Raw genomic sequence first — 17,157 nt, 5'->3', positions numbered from 1 at the left:
ACTGAGCACACACCTCTCTTCAGTGTTAATCTGACCTCCAGAAAAAACAGACAGGAAAAAAAACCCGTAACAAGTAGGTTTAATTTAACGTTTACATTTAATTTTACGTTTAATTTAACAACGTGCCTTTTTTTTTTTTTTTTTTTAATCTGAAAAGAAACTTCTACTTGCAACTCAGTTCAAATTTAAAGCTCTTGTGCAGCTCACAGAATGGACTTTCCTACCTCTTTTCTACGTTATCGATGCCTTCAGTGTAGGTACTACAGCGAGCAAGTGAATTAGCACGCACTGAAACGAGGAGCGCGTTTCACAGCTCAGGCTCTTTGAGGTTACTTACACTGGAAGAGATACGCCATTGCCTGGAGTCACGTTTTACTCTGAACAACGATCGCTAAATATCGAGCCAAAACAAAGCATAAAACATGACAAGGAAGGTCGCCTCTGTGCTCTCAGGACGTGACACAGACTGGGCAAGACTGCTGTCAAGCTAAGGGTGTTAAATAATCATAGAAAGTACAGCAGAGATGTAATTACAATCTCAAAATTTTTTTCCCATTCTACCTATTTAACATGCTAGGTAAAACACTTTTTTACTAGGTAGCAGCAAAAGCACACGTTCACCAAGTTCTACTTCCACCAAAAAAAAAAAAAAGAGTACTCTTAGCCACTGATTTCAGCTGGCTTATTATTATTAGCTATTCTCCTTGATTAATAATACAAAATTGCAATTTAAATGCTATTACTAGGAATACCGTTAACGGGAAATGAGAGCCTTTCTATACTCTCAATTCTGAATATTAAGGTAAGCTTTAAGCGTATATTAAATAATGCAGTACTGAAAATACGAGTGAAATAGCTTAGCGTATATTCACACCAGAGCCAGAAAGGACTGCGGAACTGCAGTACTAGGGCCGATATGTCAAATACTTCTCCCATTCATACCATGGCGCAGCCCAGAAAAGCCGGTAAAGAACCCACTGGAGGCAGACAATAAGCAGAAAAACAGCTCAGAAAAGCTTCAACGGCAACAGGTACAACGTGGTGAAAAGAGGCTGTAAAAAATCCCTTGATAAAATAAGACATAGGGCAATTTACACACAGATCCTGTAATTCATCACATACACACATTCAAGCCACTTACCATGCCATTAGGGATAAGTTATAAACACCGAACCATGGTGTTTCAGTAGCATTTGTACAGGTTCCCCTTCTCCAAACAAAAGCACTCTGTGTATAGAAACTTGACACCCAAGGGCAGTGCATCGGCATACAAGCTTTTTAAACCAACAAAGCATTCAGTTCTGGGAAACTTATTTTCACTGTCCACCCTTCCACTTTTTTTTTTTTTTGAGCTTGCCAAAAAAGTCAGAAGTTAAAATATTCCGAGTTCCCTCAGGTGACAAAAGGCATTTGGACAGAATCTGTGAAAGACTTGGAAATCCTGCTTCAGAAACTAACTACTGAGAATTTCCAGTTCCCTTTATAACTGGTTTAAAAGGAATCTCCCACTGTCGATGAATACGACTTCACATTTATTTTGATTACAATTTCTCTCACCACAAGGCTTTATGTGAAGTTTTATTACCATCTCAAAACCAGAAATCCTTTTACAGGCCCAAGAAGAAACATGGAACATTGTTCTGGAACTGCACCCTTATCAGCAACCCAAGGAAGCGATCCCACAAGACTTCATTCATGTAAGCAGCCATTCAGTGAATCTCAAACGACGCAGCTGTATTGCTGGAAAGTTGAGGGGTTTTTTAAATGCAAGTATCTGAAAGCCTCAGTTGTTAAGACTGAGCCTTCTGTATCTGAGAACGTAATTATTTTTCCAACTTATCGAGACGATTCCCTAAATGCAGTGACTGCTATAAGTGCCTCCGCATATAAAAAATGTTCCCAGGGTAGAACGCATAAATGTATTAAGAATTCATCTTAAATTCTCTACAACGTCATTGCAAAAATCGCTAAAGAATACATACTTTTAATCAAAGTTTCATTAGGCATATATTGATTCTGCCTGAAAAATTGCTATATTTAATCAAATTAAGTGCAACTGCCGATGTAATCAATGTATGCTAACGTAAATTCACGTACAAGGAAAGAATGGGAGCACCCGTCACTGCAGACCCTTACAGCACCATTGTGAGCGTTTGGATTAAATTCAGTACAAATTTCCTTTGATTTACTAAGCGTTTTTAGCGAAGTTTCAGGCTGAGACCACACGCAGAAAATCTAGGACTAGAAAATGTGTACATCGCAGTTTCAAAGTATACAGAAATCCTCTTGCATAAACCGACAGTAAAGTCTGGCCCGCGGAAAACATTTGTTCTGTGTATGCTTGCGGGTGATGCAGCACCGATGACTAAAAGGATGCTTAACACAACAGCCTACAAACTGCATTTGGAAACATCCTAGCGACAGCTTGTGTTTTCACATTTCACTTCTGTCACCGCCCCAACATCAACAACTGTAACGTCAGGCACATCTCCAGTTGTATTTATTGTATATTGAGCTCCATGAGCTCCCCCCGCTTGTATTTTATTCTACCTTTAATCTATTTTAAAATAAATTAATGTCTTTTTAATCTGTTGTACTTGGACTTAAGCTCCAAGAGCCTTTACTGTAAATTAAGCAGGCAGCTGCCCCTTATTAGATGCTTTCTAATTTTGGAATAAGGGAGAAAAATGAATCCTCCCTCCTTCCTCACAGACAAATCAAAATTCATTCCACTCCCCATCACAAGCATGAGGCCAAATCTGGCTGCTTTTATTTCAGATGAATGGGAAGCTGCTCTCACTGAAGAATGTGAATGTAAATTTATTTTGGACTGAGTATGCCAGAACACGTTTCCTCTCCTCTAATTGACCTGATTTTACTTTTTTCTCAAGTTTCTGAGAAAACCTCAAAGACTTGATTGACTTTATAACAATTTGAAAAAAATGTTAAAAATGTCTTCTGTACCCAAAAACTTCCTCAAGTCAAAATGTCCATAAAAACACAGAATGGGCCTAAGTCCTGCATAGGCCAAACTTTCTCACGCGGAATTTCCACCGGATACTTTCATGCTAAACGAATTACGGAAAGGATAAAAAACATACACTGTGGAAAACTTGCTAATCAATAAATTACCTCAAGAGAACAATGCCATAGACATTAAAATTATTCCAGAACCTACCTGTGCATATTCTTTCTCTATTGCAGCTCTTTTCTGACTGAACGCTCTGAAAGAGAAAAACAAAAAAATCCATTAATATATACAGCAGGACATTATAAATTTAATAGTTTATTTAAAAGGATTTTGTGCTGGACAGTCTTTATAGTTAAATGAGCAACAAAAAAGCAAAATTGTTTGACAACTGTATATCAGTAGCCTAGCAACTAGCGCATGTGGACTTCACATATGCGGTGTTCAAATTTCCAAGTTTTATTGGATAAATTCAGTTCCCTGGACTACCGGTGCAAATGCAGTTTACTTCATTAAAGGCTCATCAGCTTTCCACTGGTATAGCCTGGGGAAGAATTTGGTAGCACAGAACAGAATTTGGTTTTATGCATCTAGACAGACTTACTTTTTTTTTTTTTTTTTTTTTTTTAAGATATTAAAAAATACAAAAAAGGAAAGTCATGTTTCCTCAAGAGCAACTGAACGTACCGGATTCACAGTTGTAGTCCCAAGTCTGACAGCCTCTCTTTAAACCATGCTGTCCCACAGCAGTATCCGGATTTACCCATTCATGGAGCTATAACACATTAGACCCACTGAACTCAAACGGTGCCAATCGTAGCTTGCCGTTTCACACCAGTACCAGCGCTGTACTCTCATGCAGCGGCTCAAGATGTACCATCTCAACGTATTTTAAAATAGAGGGTTTGAACGCTATCACTATTATAACAAACATATATAAGTTTCAAATATATATATAATAAACATATATGTTTCAAATACCTAGATGTGTCAAGGCTCGCTCTTCAATAGCTTAAGCTATTCCCTCTTTATCCCTTGAACAGCCAAAGCAGAGTAATTTTCTTCAAGCTATACTATAAACTACTAAGCTTAAGGCCACGCCATCAGCAAAAGAAAATCTAATTCTATTTACATTAGTTACACAATAATTATGGTGACATGTTAATAAAAAAAAAATCCTCAGGAACATCCTATAATAAGGTTAACTCAATAAACACAAACAAAAGGAGCTCTGAACAGGCTCTTTCTACTCCTGTCCACTCCATTTCACCCATGAAGAGCGTCCACACGCTGATAGGGTGTTACAGGCGCAGTCTCCCCAACGGGATGGGAAACAAAAGTCTAAATGCATCGTCATTGCTTAAAATTCTTTCCAGATTAATGACAGCCCCGAAGAGCTGGCCGTATTCCAACTCCAATAATTACATCCCGTCTTCCTAAATCCCCCCGTGTAGCTCAGGTGGGCACAAAGGGCTGCACGACTGTGCCATACGGAACTCCCCTATATGAACAGGTAGAGTTGTCTGAGATGCTTGTAAATGAATAAATCTACTTTACAAAGTAGATTTATTCAAAGTATTTCATCTAATATTACAAAACAATTTCTTTTAGGCTCTCCCATTCCAAAGTCCAATATCCCAGTCAGTTTAGCAAACATCTAAAAAACCACAATATCCTTCTACAGGAACTTACTTTTCTTTTAGTATAAGTAAAAAGTAAAAATAATTGCAGAAATAACTACTAGGAATAACTGAAATGTGTTATCAATATTGAAAAGGTGAAGAAAACAAGCAGCTGTCTTTGAAACGTAAATCTGGGAAGACTTTAGGCAAAGGCAGTTATTTCCCAATTCTCAGCTAATCTTATTTGAAAACATATAATCAGAGCTAAATGTTAAGGATACTCAGTTTACACAAAACCTGGATATGGAGCTGTGTATTTCACCACGAGGTTTTTTCCCCCATACAAAACAAATTCCACTTCAACTAATTGCATAACAGTAATTGTGACAAGCTGGAAGCCTAAGGTATCCCCTAAAAACCTTCTACATTAAAAGGTTTACACTAGAGAAGAAAAACAAAAGCATTCAACTGGCCCTAGTGTAGAATTACAAAATACCATGCAAATCAAATTTACTCGCAAAACCGACAGAAATCTTGGACTTGGAACGACTACAAGCTCCAGCACGAAGAAAACGTTTTGTACAGTAGCAGCTCCATACGTTAGAAACATTTTAGAGTTGGTTTAGATTTTGTTCTGTATTTTAAATGGGGTTTTAACAAAAACGTTGGCAAGACAGCACGTAATTCAATTTACACAATACTTAAATTTGTGTTTGATCCACGTTTTGGTGAATGAAGAAAGTGGCAAGTACTGCAGGACGGGCAGGATCAGCCATCTGCGTTCCTTGAAGCTGGTGTTCTCTGCTGCTTTGTGACTGCATTTCCCTCCATTAGTCAAACACAAAGCTGTTTTTAACCTCGGGATAGTTTATACAGGAATCCTTTTATGACAACCATAAATGTATTACAAAACATGATGAAATATGAGACTGAAGTAGACAAATTTCCCAGGAGAAAATTATTTTGAGCAGGGGGGAAAAAAAAAAAAAGTCTGACTAACAAATGCATCATAGTTTCTTAACTTGAGAAACCTGAAAGCTTTGATGTGTATGTCTCGATTTTATGTGCAAAGCTGGGATATTCTTGATCTAATTGTCATTCAAGATGGAATTTCAACTTCATTCGTATTAGGAAACATTTGGTTTCGTAAGCTAATACAATGCTCTGACTGTTACTGAGAAGTTTTTAAGAAATGAATTAGTGGGTCTGCAAGAAAGCAGGAACGTTATTTCGGGTTTCTTTAAACTAGGATGTATTAGTATCTGCTATAACATCTTTTTCTCAAATTAACCATTAATTAAGTGCAAGAAACACCAGAATTGCACGCCCAAAAAAGTGTCTTACTTAGGAATTACTGCCCAGAAACAAAAACTATCATCTCCATGCTGCAAACGAATTCATGGGATATGCTTATTCCCTTTGCCCCACTAAAAGTAATTTGAAAGTATTTAAAGTCTTTGACAGTTTAAAAAGAGAGTGAGAAAGAATAAATACAAAGAAATTCAACGATATTTGGTGTATATAATCAAGATAAGACCATTTTTCATTTAAGTATGATACTTGCCACAATCCTCACATTGCAGGAAAATCCTGACTCAGTCTCCAAAAAAAGAAAACCAATAAAACCAGAAAAAATTACGCTCACCACCAGGACAAGAAGCCGCCATTTAAAAGAAACATTATTTTATTACATGTCCAGAGTGCAACCAGGCGCCTCTCTTTAAAAGAGCCTGCTGCTGGGGAAGACTGCTGCAAGCCCAAAGGAAAAGTCCCACTCGGGGAAGTATTTCAATGGTTTCAGCACACATGATTTAACATCGAGAGGCGATGCCAGCCACCCACAGCATTTCCTCGCACGCTACTGCCTACAGCCCCTTCCGCGGCTTACAGCTCCGTGTGACTAGAATGAACCTAATCCTGGAGGGATTACGAAGGAATGTTCTTTCCGAAGCACAAACAGCTAGAGAAGCTCCGTCGAGAAGGGCTGTCTTCCTTTGAAATGTCAGCAGTTGGCCAAGTCTGGTCGAAAACAGGTCAGAGAACAGTTGCTCCTAAATGATTAGTTGTCATTGGGACAATACGGAATAAATGTGGGGTTGGAAAGGACTTCTTTGTCAGACTAAAAACCAGTAAGAATATTAGAGGAGGAGGGTGGAGATTTTTCTGCTGTGTAGCAGGACGTCGCCCACCTACATCTCCTCCTTACATTCCTCACCAGGCTTCTGACCTGGGGTAACACACTCCAAGGTGCACCACGAGGATGAGCTGGTCGCTTTGCTTCCTGAGGATGGAAATTCTTTGGTCTTCATTCATATGACTTTATGTGACAAAAAAGATCTGGATGAAACATAATGATCTGTTGTATTAAAGAAATTAGGTTGTGTGATCTAACTTCCCTTGGGCTCTGTGAAACAGTGGAACTGTAAGGGAGCAAGAAAACTGCACTCACTGTCATCCTCGCTTTCCCAATACTGCTTTTACTAGTGCCAAACCCTCACTGTCACTGCAAATTTCCAAACACAAATTCCAGCAACTGCTAGGTATTTAAATGACTCATATCAATTTAAGATAACAGATGTTATGAAATATTCAGGTATATTTTTAACTTTTCATCGTCAATAAGTGTAACAATGTCAACTAAGGAGTCAGATCAGTGGAGAACGATACTTCCTAGAAGTTCTCCTACAGAGCTGTCGGGAGAAACAGACGGGCTCAAGCTGGTACTTGGATGTCCACTTGGGCTGGAAGTTTCGAAACCTCCCACTTCCATGAAAAAATCAGTATATTAACTTTAAAATATACATTAGTGTTATATAAAACAATGTTCTATTTGCGAAGATTAGCCAGTCATACAAATCTAAGGATGAAAGTCGCAGCTTGCACAGTAAAAATAAACACAGTGACACCCCGAAAATCAGAAAGCAAATTACTCTCTATATTAAAAAGCTAATTTAACTACATGTAGAGCGCTATGCAAAAATGTGAACAGACACTTTACTACAGGTCTCTTGAATAAAAGAAGGGGCTAAATTTGCATAGGTGAATGTATTTCCATTTAAAGGCTGAGAAATTCAGCAATGAGCCAAGCAGGGGCCTGAACCCCATTTGGAACGAGTCCCCCCACCAGATCACGACAATGGTCTAAAACCAGATGCATTAACTGGGAAATTGGTACAACTTGCCTAGCTGTTTGTGTTAATACAATTTTTTGGCTATGGACATTTCAGATAAATTGTTTAGAAATTTTAATGGAAAAAAAAAAAAATCCTTACAATTTATACAACTAGAAGCAAAGCACCAGAAAATGTACAAATTAGTAACGTATCCGAAACATCCAAAAATGTTAGACTGAAGAAATGCACCTGTTTTAACTGACCTTGACCTAAGAGAGTCCCCAGCTGCTACACTAACAAAAGCAAGGAGAAGCAAATGAGAAAATAACGTGCTCAGCCCTACGGAGACTGGATTTCCCCCATCAGCAGAACACAGAGCAACAGAATTGACACTTTCAGTGCCGTTTAACTGAAAGATGACGAAAGGAAGGGGGGGAAAAATTACACCTGCACACGCCGCATGGTGATGGTAACTCTCCCAAACCTTTTTTTTTTTTAATCCTTTTTATACAGGCTATTGTATCCCTAACAGAATCAAAATAATAAAGTATCGTTTTCTCTTTGCTTTACCAACTGCGGATCTCCCCAAGTCGACAAAAAGTGAAACCCACATTAAGTGATGCAGCTGCAGATCAACAGAGTAGATCTGTAAAGCCCCAATACAGTGAGAAAAGGAACGGAGAAAAAGGTGGAGGAATTAAAGGTTTTCCATTGTTTTAATTTTATATGGTATTAAGGCAATTTTGAAATTCAGTTTAAAAATGAATTCATCCCATCAAAAAACTCTTGAAGCAAATCTATTTAGGAATTGTAGAGCACGTTGCAACTGATTTTAAGCTGACTCAATCCACCAACACTCGAGGAGGTGAATCAGTGAATTATGAAATAGCCCAAAATTTCCAGCTTCACAAGAAGTAGATCAAGAATAATTCATGACCTGTAGAACATATGCCAGCACAAAATTAAAGACTTTGCAACTTGTGCTTACAATGGACACTGCTAGCACACTCAGTGTGCAATGATGTCCAAACTAATACTACATCGGTTTTCTTTTTTAAGATGAAAGGATACACTCACTCCAAAACTTTCCTAGTAATATTAAAATAGACAGCTCTCATTAAAAAAAAAAAAAAAAATGAAAGAAAAAAAAGGGGGGGCAACTCCAGAAAACTCAAAAGCCTATATTATGTATCAAAGTAGAATTGTACTGCTGGCTTTGTTCATTCTTTTTGTCCCATTCAGGGAAGAGACAAACCAAAATCACTGCTGAATGATCTAAAAACCACCTATCTAACAGTGAACACATGCACGAGCACAGTCTCTTAGCAGGAAAAAATCCTCCCAGTCTACCTTTGAAGAAAAAACCTGCACGCGGCAAGTTAAAATACAGCGTTAGATATCAATTCCCTGCCTCCCTTAACTGACAAACAGACCCAGAATGCCTTTTACAGTGATGAGATGTATTTATTCTAAGCAATGGAAATAGATCCTAATACGTGAGCAACAGGGGAGGAACCCCGATGGTGAACTACACACACTTGAAATATTCCTGTACAAGATGGCATTGAAATTTCCAGCCAGCTGCCCCAGCCTGACCTGTTGCTCAAGGCCGGCGTGTCCCTGGGGCACAACTTGGCATTTACTTTTGTTGACCTTCATTTTTCACGCTGAGGGTGGTGAAACACTGGCCCAGGTTGCCCAGAGAGGTGGGAGATGCCCCATCCCTGGAAACATCCAAGGCCAGGCTGGACGGGGCTGTGGGCACCCTGATCTGGTGGAAGATGTCCCTGCCCATGGCAGGGGGTGGGACTGGATGGGCTTCAAAGGTCCCTTCCATCCCAAAGCATTCCGCAATTCTATGATTCATACGGTTCCTGGCAACCCATTTCTCCCATGTGCCAAGTTCCCTCTGAACACAGCCCTGCCTCCAGCCTCACTATCAACCGTCCTCTCCCAATTTGATACCCTTCATCAACTCGCTGAGAGCACGTTCCATCCCCTCACCCAGGTTGTTATTAAAGTCATTAAACAGCATTGATCCAGTATTGACCTCTGAGGGACAGCCAGCTGCCAGCTGGACTTTGTACTGCTCTCCACCACCCAGAGCTGGGAAGTCCAGCCAATTTTCCACCCACTTTATTGGCCACTTATCAGCCCGTGTGTCCCTGCTGTGGCTACAAAGGTACTATGGGAAACTGTGTCAAAGGCTCTACTAAAGTCAACACATCCAACGTACCCTGCTGTCACTTTGTCCACGTAGCCAGCTATCCCAGAAGGCAATCAGGCACAATTTGCCCTTGGTAAGTCCACGCTGGCTGCTCCCAATCACCTTCTTGCCCCTTCAAGAAATGGCTTCTTGGAAAAGCAGCCTTGGAAATGGCTTCTAGGAGGTTTTCCTCTATAATCTTCCCAGGAACTAAGGTAAAGCTGACCAGACTGCTCTTCCCCAGATCGTCCTTTTAGCTGTTTTTGAAAATGGGTATGGCATTTGCCTTTTTCCAGTCATCAGGACCCTCTCCTGACTGCCATAACCTTGCAAAGATGAGAGAGTGTGAACTACCTCTCCACACCTCTGTAGCCCCAAGCAGCTCACAGCTCTGCAACTGCACACGCATTTCCAGTTCCTCCCGTTTGTTTCCCAGCTGCACGGGCTCACGTACAGGCACCCGGGACAGGTCCCCAGTCAGGCTGGGAAGGGCCTCTTCCAGGACACTGTCCCCCAGACACTTCTTCATTAGACCCAATGCCTTTGCTTCAGGTTGTGGTAACTCCCTTAGCAGACCTACTTTACAGCCTTCCTCACCAGGTCTAGCTGTTGGCAAAGGTGCTGGTGCCCCACCTTGGCAGATGGATCCCATCCCTCCTCAGCAGCCCTTGTTTCAATGAGGCTCTCATGTTTCTAAGATCCAAAGTCCTCTCTGCAACATCCGTTGCACAGCCAAGGTGCTGACCTGCTGGATGTGTCCACTCCTGCCCAAGCCCTTTACCTTCATAGGCAGGATTAGGAACACCCCCAAGGCCCCCCTGCCCTTCACACTTGTCCCCAGCGTTCTGCCATCGCTATTTACACGTTCCAGGTCACCTCTGGCAGCATCCTAGGAGCCCACATGGGGTAACAGTCCCCACGCTGGATGAGCCTTTGTAGTTGTTCTGCAGTATCCTGGATCGACCTCCCCAACAAACACCAAACCTCCCAAGATATCAAGTAGGAATCAAGTCAGCTCAGCACAACCCGTCCGCTGTCTGGGCTGAGACCTCTGTTGTGCAGGGGTAGTTGCTCCCATTGATGTTCCCAACACCACCATTGCTCATTTTCAAGCAATTCCACATCTTGAGCAGAGTCTTTGGCCCACCCTGTGTTCCCACTGTGCCATCTGCTACCTGTTCGCTGTACTCCAGGCTAGCAGCTATATAGCCACTCTCTACACATCTGTCAAAGAGTTGCTCCCTGGTCAGTCTGTCGAATACAAAAGGTTTAAGTAGCCCCCTGTCAGGAAACAGCCAAGAGAAGCTGTCTGCTGGAGCCAGCAGCAGCAAGCCAACAGCAGTGCCCAGAAGATGATCGCTGAAGCAGCAGCCTGAAAACGGCTGCACCAACTGCTACGTCAAGTAGCAAACTCTGCTGCGCTGTCTTGCCAATGCTAAGGGAAACCTCACTGGAAGCACATGCATCTGTAAGCAAAAGGCACAGCATACCAGAAGAAACATCTTAACACTTCAAAGGTACAACAGCTAATGTTTAATAGATGGATAGTTACATTTGATATGGTCATAATTGAATTAAAACATTCTTTGTAATTGCAGCTGCCACTACAAAATCAAAAGGGGAGCAATCCTGCAATACTTGGGGGGAAGGAGGGGACCAAAACATTTTCCCCTCTTGTGGGAAAGCAGGATTTCTTTAGGAATGCTGACGTTCTTGTTTGGAGGTTTAATTCACCGCTTTATCTGGAGGTTTAATTCACCTCATCCCACTTTCCCCAGTAACATGAAGAATGCACCATAATGAATCAATATCATACAACTGAACAAGTGCTTTTACCTGGTTTTTAATTTAAGGACAGGTGTGTCACTAACAAAGGCACAACTGAATTCAAAAGTACGTCAGCTAACATAAATCATCACCATAGCTCAGTTTAGGCCAGCGGCTGGCAATAAATGCTGAGATAACATAGCACGCTAGCAGCTGCATGCCTAATTAGGTACTTCAGGAACACCCGTATACGCAGGGACAGACTGCATTAATATTCCCTTTCCATGTCCAGCAGAGACAAAGACGACATACCTGGAGCAATAATTCATCTACAGAAATCATTCATCACGACGAGACTCTCAAACGCTGCGTGTAATAGCCTCCTCTTTGTGTTTTTCTGTTTACACTAAACAGAATTACCACTACCAAAGCATTTTAAATGATATGCATAAAATTCCGAGTGTCTGAAGGATAAAATTCTTTTACAGAAAAGCACTGATTTTCTAAAGTTATCCACATACAGACTTCAGAAGCCGTAGCAGCAGCCAGAGCACAACAACCCAGGTTATTAAAATCAGAAACATGCTTCTAGTAAGAAGGGGTCTCCTGTTAGCTCCTTTCCACCAGGTAAGCTCACGTGCGGTTCTTCAAAGAAAAGAGCGAGCAACGCGCCACTTCAAAGAGGCAATTTAAAACACTACATACAACGGAGGCAGAACGATCAGAAGCAATTTTCATCACAAAGTACCCACGGCTTCAAATTCACAGACTTCTGTAGGTTGGGGAGTTCACATGATTACACAAAAGATCGGCTTTCCCTTTTCCAAGCAAAACTCCTCTGAACACAGCAAATGCTGTCGTCTTAAGGCAATGCAGCAGCCTTGCCTGCAATACAGTAACAGACCCGTTTCACTGCCTAGAGCACCTAAAAAAAAATCACTGTCAGCTTTGTGATTCAACACAAGTATCTGACAGACAACTGGAAAGCTCCTTAAGCTTCTTCAGGTTTATGTAAAGTTCAAATATGGCATTTGCAGGAAAAAAGAAAAAGTAGCAGAAGATAATGACCCCTCTTTCCCTTACCACCCAGCTAAAGGTAAGCTGAGGCAAGTTGACGGCTGTAGCACTTTCAAAATTACATCTACTGCAAAACAGAAACCCCACACCAGTCCGGTGGACGTGGTTCAATGGCCCTACAGAGTGAATTCTGAACTCTTAAACAACTGATATTATACCAGCATCAATTTTTGGCTAAGGCTTTGTGCTACCAGTGAAAACAGTAGTGCAGTCCTCTTTCCTCTCCTCAACAGTGTATTTCCCTGCCCCTTCAGCCAGCCCTAACAGTTACGCAGCTGCAAAGTCATTAGCCTGCCTGCTTTTCAAATAAAGAAAGTATAACTTGAAAAATCCATACAGCACCGGTTCTTCATTCTGTTTTAGGGTGCTCCTTTTGTATATAACGTATATGAAGATCACAAAAGACTGATCCAGTGATGAACATCAAAAAAAGAAATGTATTCGACACACCTACCTACAAAAGTTTGAGAAAGTAGCATTAAGTGACCATGTGCAGTTTAGTTTATTTTTTTCTAGCCATAACATGTTTCCTGGCACAAATTCTACTTCCCCACCATGCCAACATTGATCACCGAACAATGCTAATGATATTTTACTTATGCATCGAAAAACTCACCTAGGACAAAGCATGCAACCTTAATTCTACAGCAATGCTTTTATCACAACAAACAGCCTGCTTTTTCAAACCAAGTTTGTGCCAACATGTCCATTCACTATTGCTATTGTTCTAGCATCACAAATAAAGTTAAAATCTGTTAAATATAATGCAAATTTAACTTCTATTTTGACAGACGGTCATAAATACACCACAAAAAACAAAGCAAGTGACTTGGAAAGCGGCAAGGTTTGGAGGGAGAGGCACGGTGCATGCCCCAAGCGTCACAGGTGGGTCTGCACACCTGGTTCAAATCTGACCGTTCCTCTGATCGTGGCCTGAACCTCCAACCTCCTCTGAGCTGGCTGAACCTCCAACAGCTCCAATCTGGATGCTCCAGATCTAACTGAGCCATGCTCAACTGTCTTGGGAAAATACGGACAAATTGTTTTAAGTATTCTCTACCAGAGTGGCAAGTTTTTGTTATCCAAGGAGGCTAATGGGAGATTTCCTCCCTGAATCCACTGGGGAAAGGGCAGAGGTACAGAGATCCCCGCAAGGAAGCAGCTCAAAGGCTCTTTAGACAAAAAGGTATCAAGTTCTTCTTTCAGCACCCGTGGCCAAGGTAAAGTTTCACCTTAATCAGAACATGTAAAAGAATTAACTCCTTTATTACAACTCTCTCCGCCCTCAGACCACCTGAAAGTCACTGGCAACAAAAGATACTTCACCAGGGAGGGCACTGCCTCCAGTCACTTTCTGCCTGCTCAGATTCAATTTAAACATCCCTATATGTCAGTCAAACCAACGTCGCCTCTCCAAGAGTAGCCATCATGCCTTTGCTCTCGCAAAAAGGCAACTGAAGAAAGCAAGAAGTTGTAAGCGAGCAGAAAGTCACTTCCATTTCTTTCAAGACCGTACTCTCCACTGCCACAGAGGGCTTCAGCTTCCTTTTCAGCCACTCCAAGAAAAAAAATCACCAGATGCTGTTACAGCCTTTATGTTCGGTTTTAAAAATAACAAACTCTCTTTTGTTCAATGATTTTATATCATCTGCGTGAAACCGATCTCTTCCTAGAAAGGTGACTATTTTATATGCGCACTGTTACCTTCCAGATTTATCTGATAAAAATGCTGGTGAATTGCATTTTCTTTATCAAGGAGCAAAAGTCTAGATCCCTCAGTGCATACCCTTCCTCCTCCATGTCAGGTTTGAATATCAGCACTACTACTATTGCCTTTCTCGCTGAAGACTTTGTACCACCTATTAAATAAACTGTAGATAAAGTTACTGTACTGTGTTGAGCATTTAATAGCACTGTCCAAACAGTTCTGCCGCTTAGATTTCAGGTTGGCTTTTTTTGTCTGACCTCCAGCCAAACTCGCTGCCTCATACATTAGCAAAAGATCATCATCCATGTAGTGCTGCGTAGAGACACACACGTGCAATTTTTCCCCCAGGTCTTGCAGAAAGATGTTCATCAACATTCATATCAGAGCAGTGTCTTTCCAAATGATATGTTAAGCACGTAAGCCTAGGTAAAGATTTCGCCTGCAAGGACTGAGGGAAGAAAATAAAAATGTTGAGTACTGCAGCCTTTTCCCTAGAAGCCATCGCTAGGCCGTCTCCCCATTGCCTCTGAAAATGTCTTGCTGCTACCATTCTCGTAGCACCCTTTTTATTACTCCTCACGTCCCTGACCAGCTGTAGGTGCAACTGATATTGTCCTTCAGCAGCCAAGCAAAGCTTTAATACTCCTCCTTTACTGCCCGCCGTTTTCACTTGTTGTATGCTGTCCTTTAGCTCCTTGCTCAGCTTTGTGGGGCTTCTGCTGAAATCCCTGATCTTCCCACACAACGGGATGGTTTGCTCCTTAGCTTTCTGGAAGTCTTCCTCAGAAAAACTGAGCTAAAACCATCAATCCAGGCATATTTCCCCTTCCTGTCTGGTTCGCAGGAGATTTTGCCCACCAACTACACGAAGAAGCTGAATTCTGCTCTCACGATGGCCTGTCTCTAGGTCCTGAAGTCAATTTGTGGTCACAGAAGCCCAAGCTGCTGCCACTAGTCTGGACAGGACTCCTAACAGCAAGTTACGAATACCAGCCTTCCTCCCACGACAAGTATGGACAATTTGCAGTTCTTATACCACAAGCATCTCAACGCAGTGTGAATGTGGCCTCCGGGCCAAGAGTCTTAACAAGAGCACACTAATACGATCATTGCTGGGTGGGCCAAGTTCCCGTCAGCTGTGAAAGCACGCGAGCCAGAAGAACAAACTCAAAACCACCCTCGCGAGGTCACCCACAGCCTAAACTTCTGCCCACAATGAAGCTCTGTGACCCACCAGGAGAAGCCAGTGACGTCTCCTGCTTGTGAATCAACTCGAGCTCTGCCCGATCTCTGCAGACGGGTGAAGGACATCTTTACAACTCTTAAAGCACAAATATTTGTAGCATCGAGAAACTCTCTGCTTGCTCAGTCAAGAAATTCAGCTATCCTCCCTGTAGGGCACTGTTCGTGCAGCTCGTTGGCAAGTCATCCCTTACTTTTTCTACTCACCTCAGTGTACTTGTCCAGTTCTCTGGCAAGTATGAAAAGAAAAAAAAGTGTACTTTTTTGAAACGTCATTTTAATATACATACTCTTTGTACTATCTCCTCTTTAGTCTTAATCTTAAAATAGTCAGCTCTCCTGAATACAGCTTCATAAGTTCCTGCAGAAAGGTGTGAACTGACAACTCGAACATCCTGTAACATATCACAGCTCTTCTCTCCTCCATAAATTCCTTACTACAACACAGATCACCATTTTCAAACAGTAGTTTTCCCCAAGCAAATAAAAGCTACAATATCCACCCCGTCCCTTTTATAGCCAAGCACGCAGTAATCCCTTGTTGATTCAGCTACTACAGAACATTTTACCACCCTGAGGAGTCTTGCTGCATCTTTCTACTCCTATTCTGCTACACAGAGGATTTACAGTAACTCACCAACTGCATCCGATTCAGCATCTCGATGCCGCAATCAGAAGTACGCTTTTCCTGCCACTAAAACTAATCACCTCAGGCAGCTTTGCTGCGATTTGTCCTTTGGAATGTTTACTCTTTAAATATCCACTTATTCGCAACCGAGATAAACTACACTAAAGGAAAATTCTCTTGAATGTAAACAGAGGTATTAAAGCAGAAAATATTTCAACCAATTTGCAGAAAATTTGCTTATAACTCAAATCGGCATATAGCAAACTGTATAACAAAGATCCTCCTAAATCAAGGAGTCGAAGTTGCGCGTGGTGTATTTGTGCAAAAGCAGTCCCCTGCCTTTCCTGCTGGCATTCATCTACAATTGTCCTACTACAGTTTTCACACACAATTTTCCCTATCTAGATCATCCTCTTGCTCTCCCCCCAAGCAACTCTCTGAAATAGAAAAAAAAAAAAAAAAAAAGATATTTTATGCATTGATCCCAGAGGAATTAGAAAAACCTAGAAGACAGGCAGAGCTGGAAACGATCTGCCTCTGCTCGGTTATCACCCAGCCCCATCCCTGACACAAAGTATAGCTGTTTCTAAAGACAGCGACAGCTCTTCATCAGCACCATTCTCCTGGATGCAGGAGAAGCTTATTCTGACTTGGACCCAGAGAAGGCTTAACCTCCTATACAAGAAACAAGCGGCAGCGTGTTTACAAGCCTGAATTTCTCTCAACGATTTTACTACGAAACAGGTCTCTAGTAAATAGAAGAAAGCCAAATAACCTCCATTATCTTCTGTAGATAGAAACCCTCCAACTGACCCTAAGCTCTTAG

The 17,157-nt window shown here is 41.5% G+C and overlaps 1 protein-coding gene across 1 annotated transcript in view; it reads right to left on the bottom strand.

Moving 5' to 3' along the window:
• FCHSD2 (FCH and double SH3 domains 2) overlaps positions 1-17,157 on the bottom strand; it is a 168,599-nt gene that overhangs the window by 130,900 nt on the left and 20,542 nt on the right. Inside the window, exon 3 of the mRNA XM_082337653.1 lies at positions 3,179-3,224. Within this exon, the coding sequence (XP_082193779.1) occupies positions 3,179-3,224 (46 nt within the window). The remainder of the gene's footprint in view (positions 1-3,178; positions 3,225-17,157) is intronic.

This window comes from Platalea leucorodia, assembly GCF_965183815.1.
Source record: "Platalea leucorodia genome assembly, chromosome: 2".
Lineage (NCBI taxonomy): Eukaryota > Metazoa > Chordata > Aves > Pelecaniformes > Threskiornithidae > Platalea > Platalea leucorodia.
Note: the sequence above shows the minus strand (reverse complement) of the source record. Positions and strands in the feature narration are given on the sequence as shown.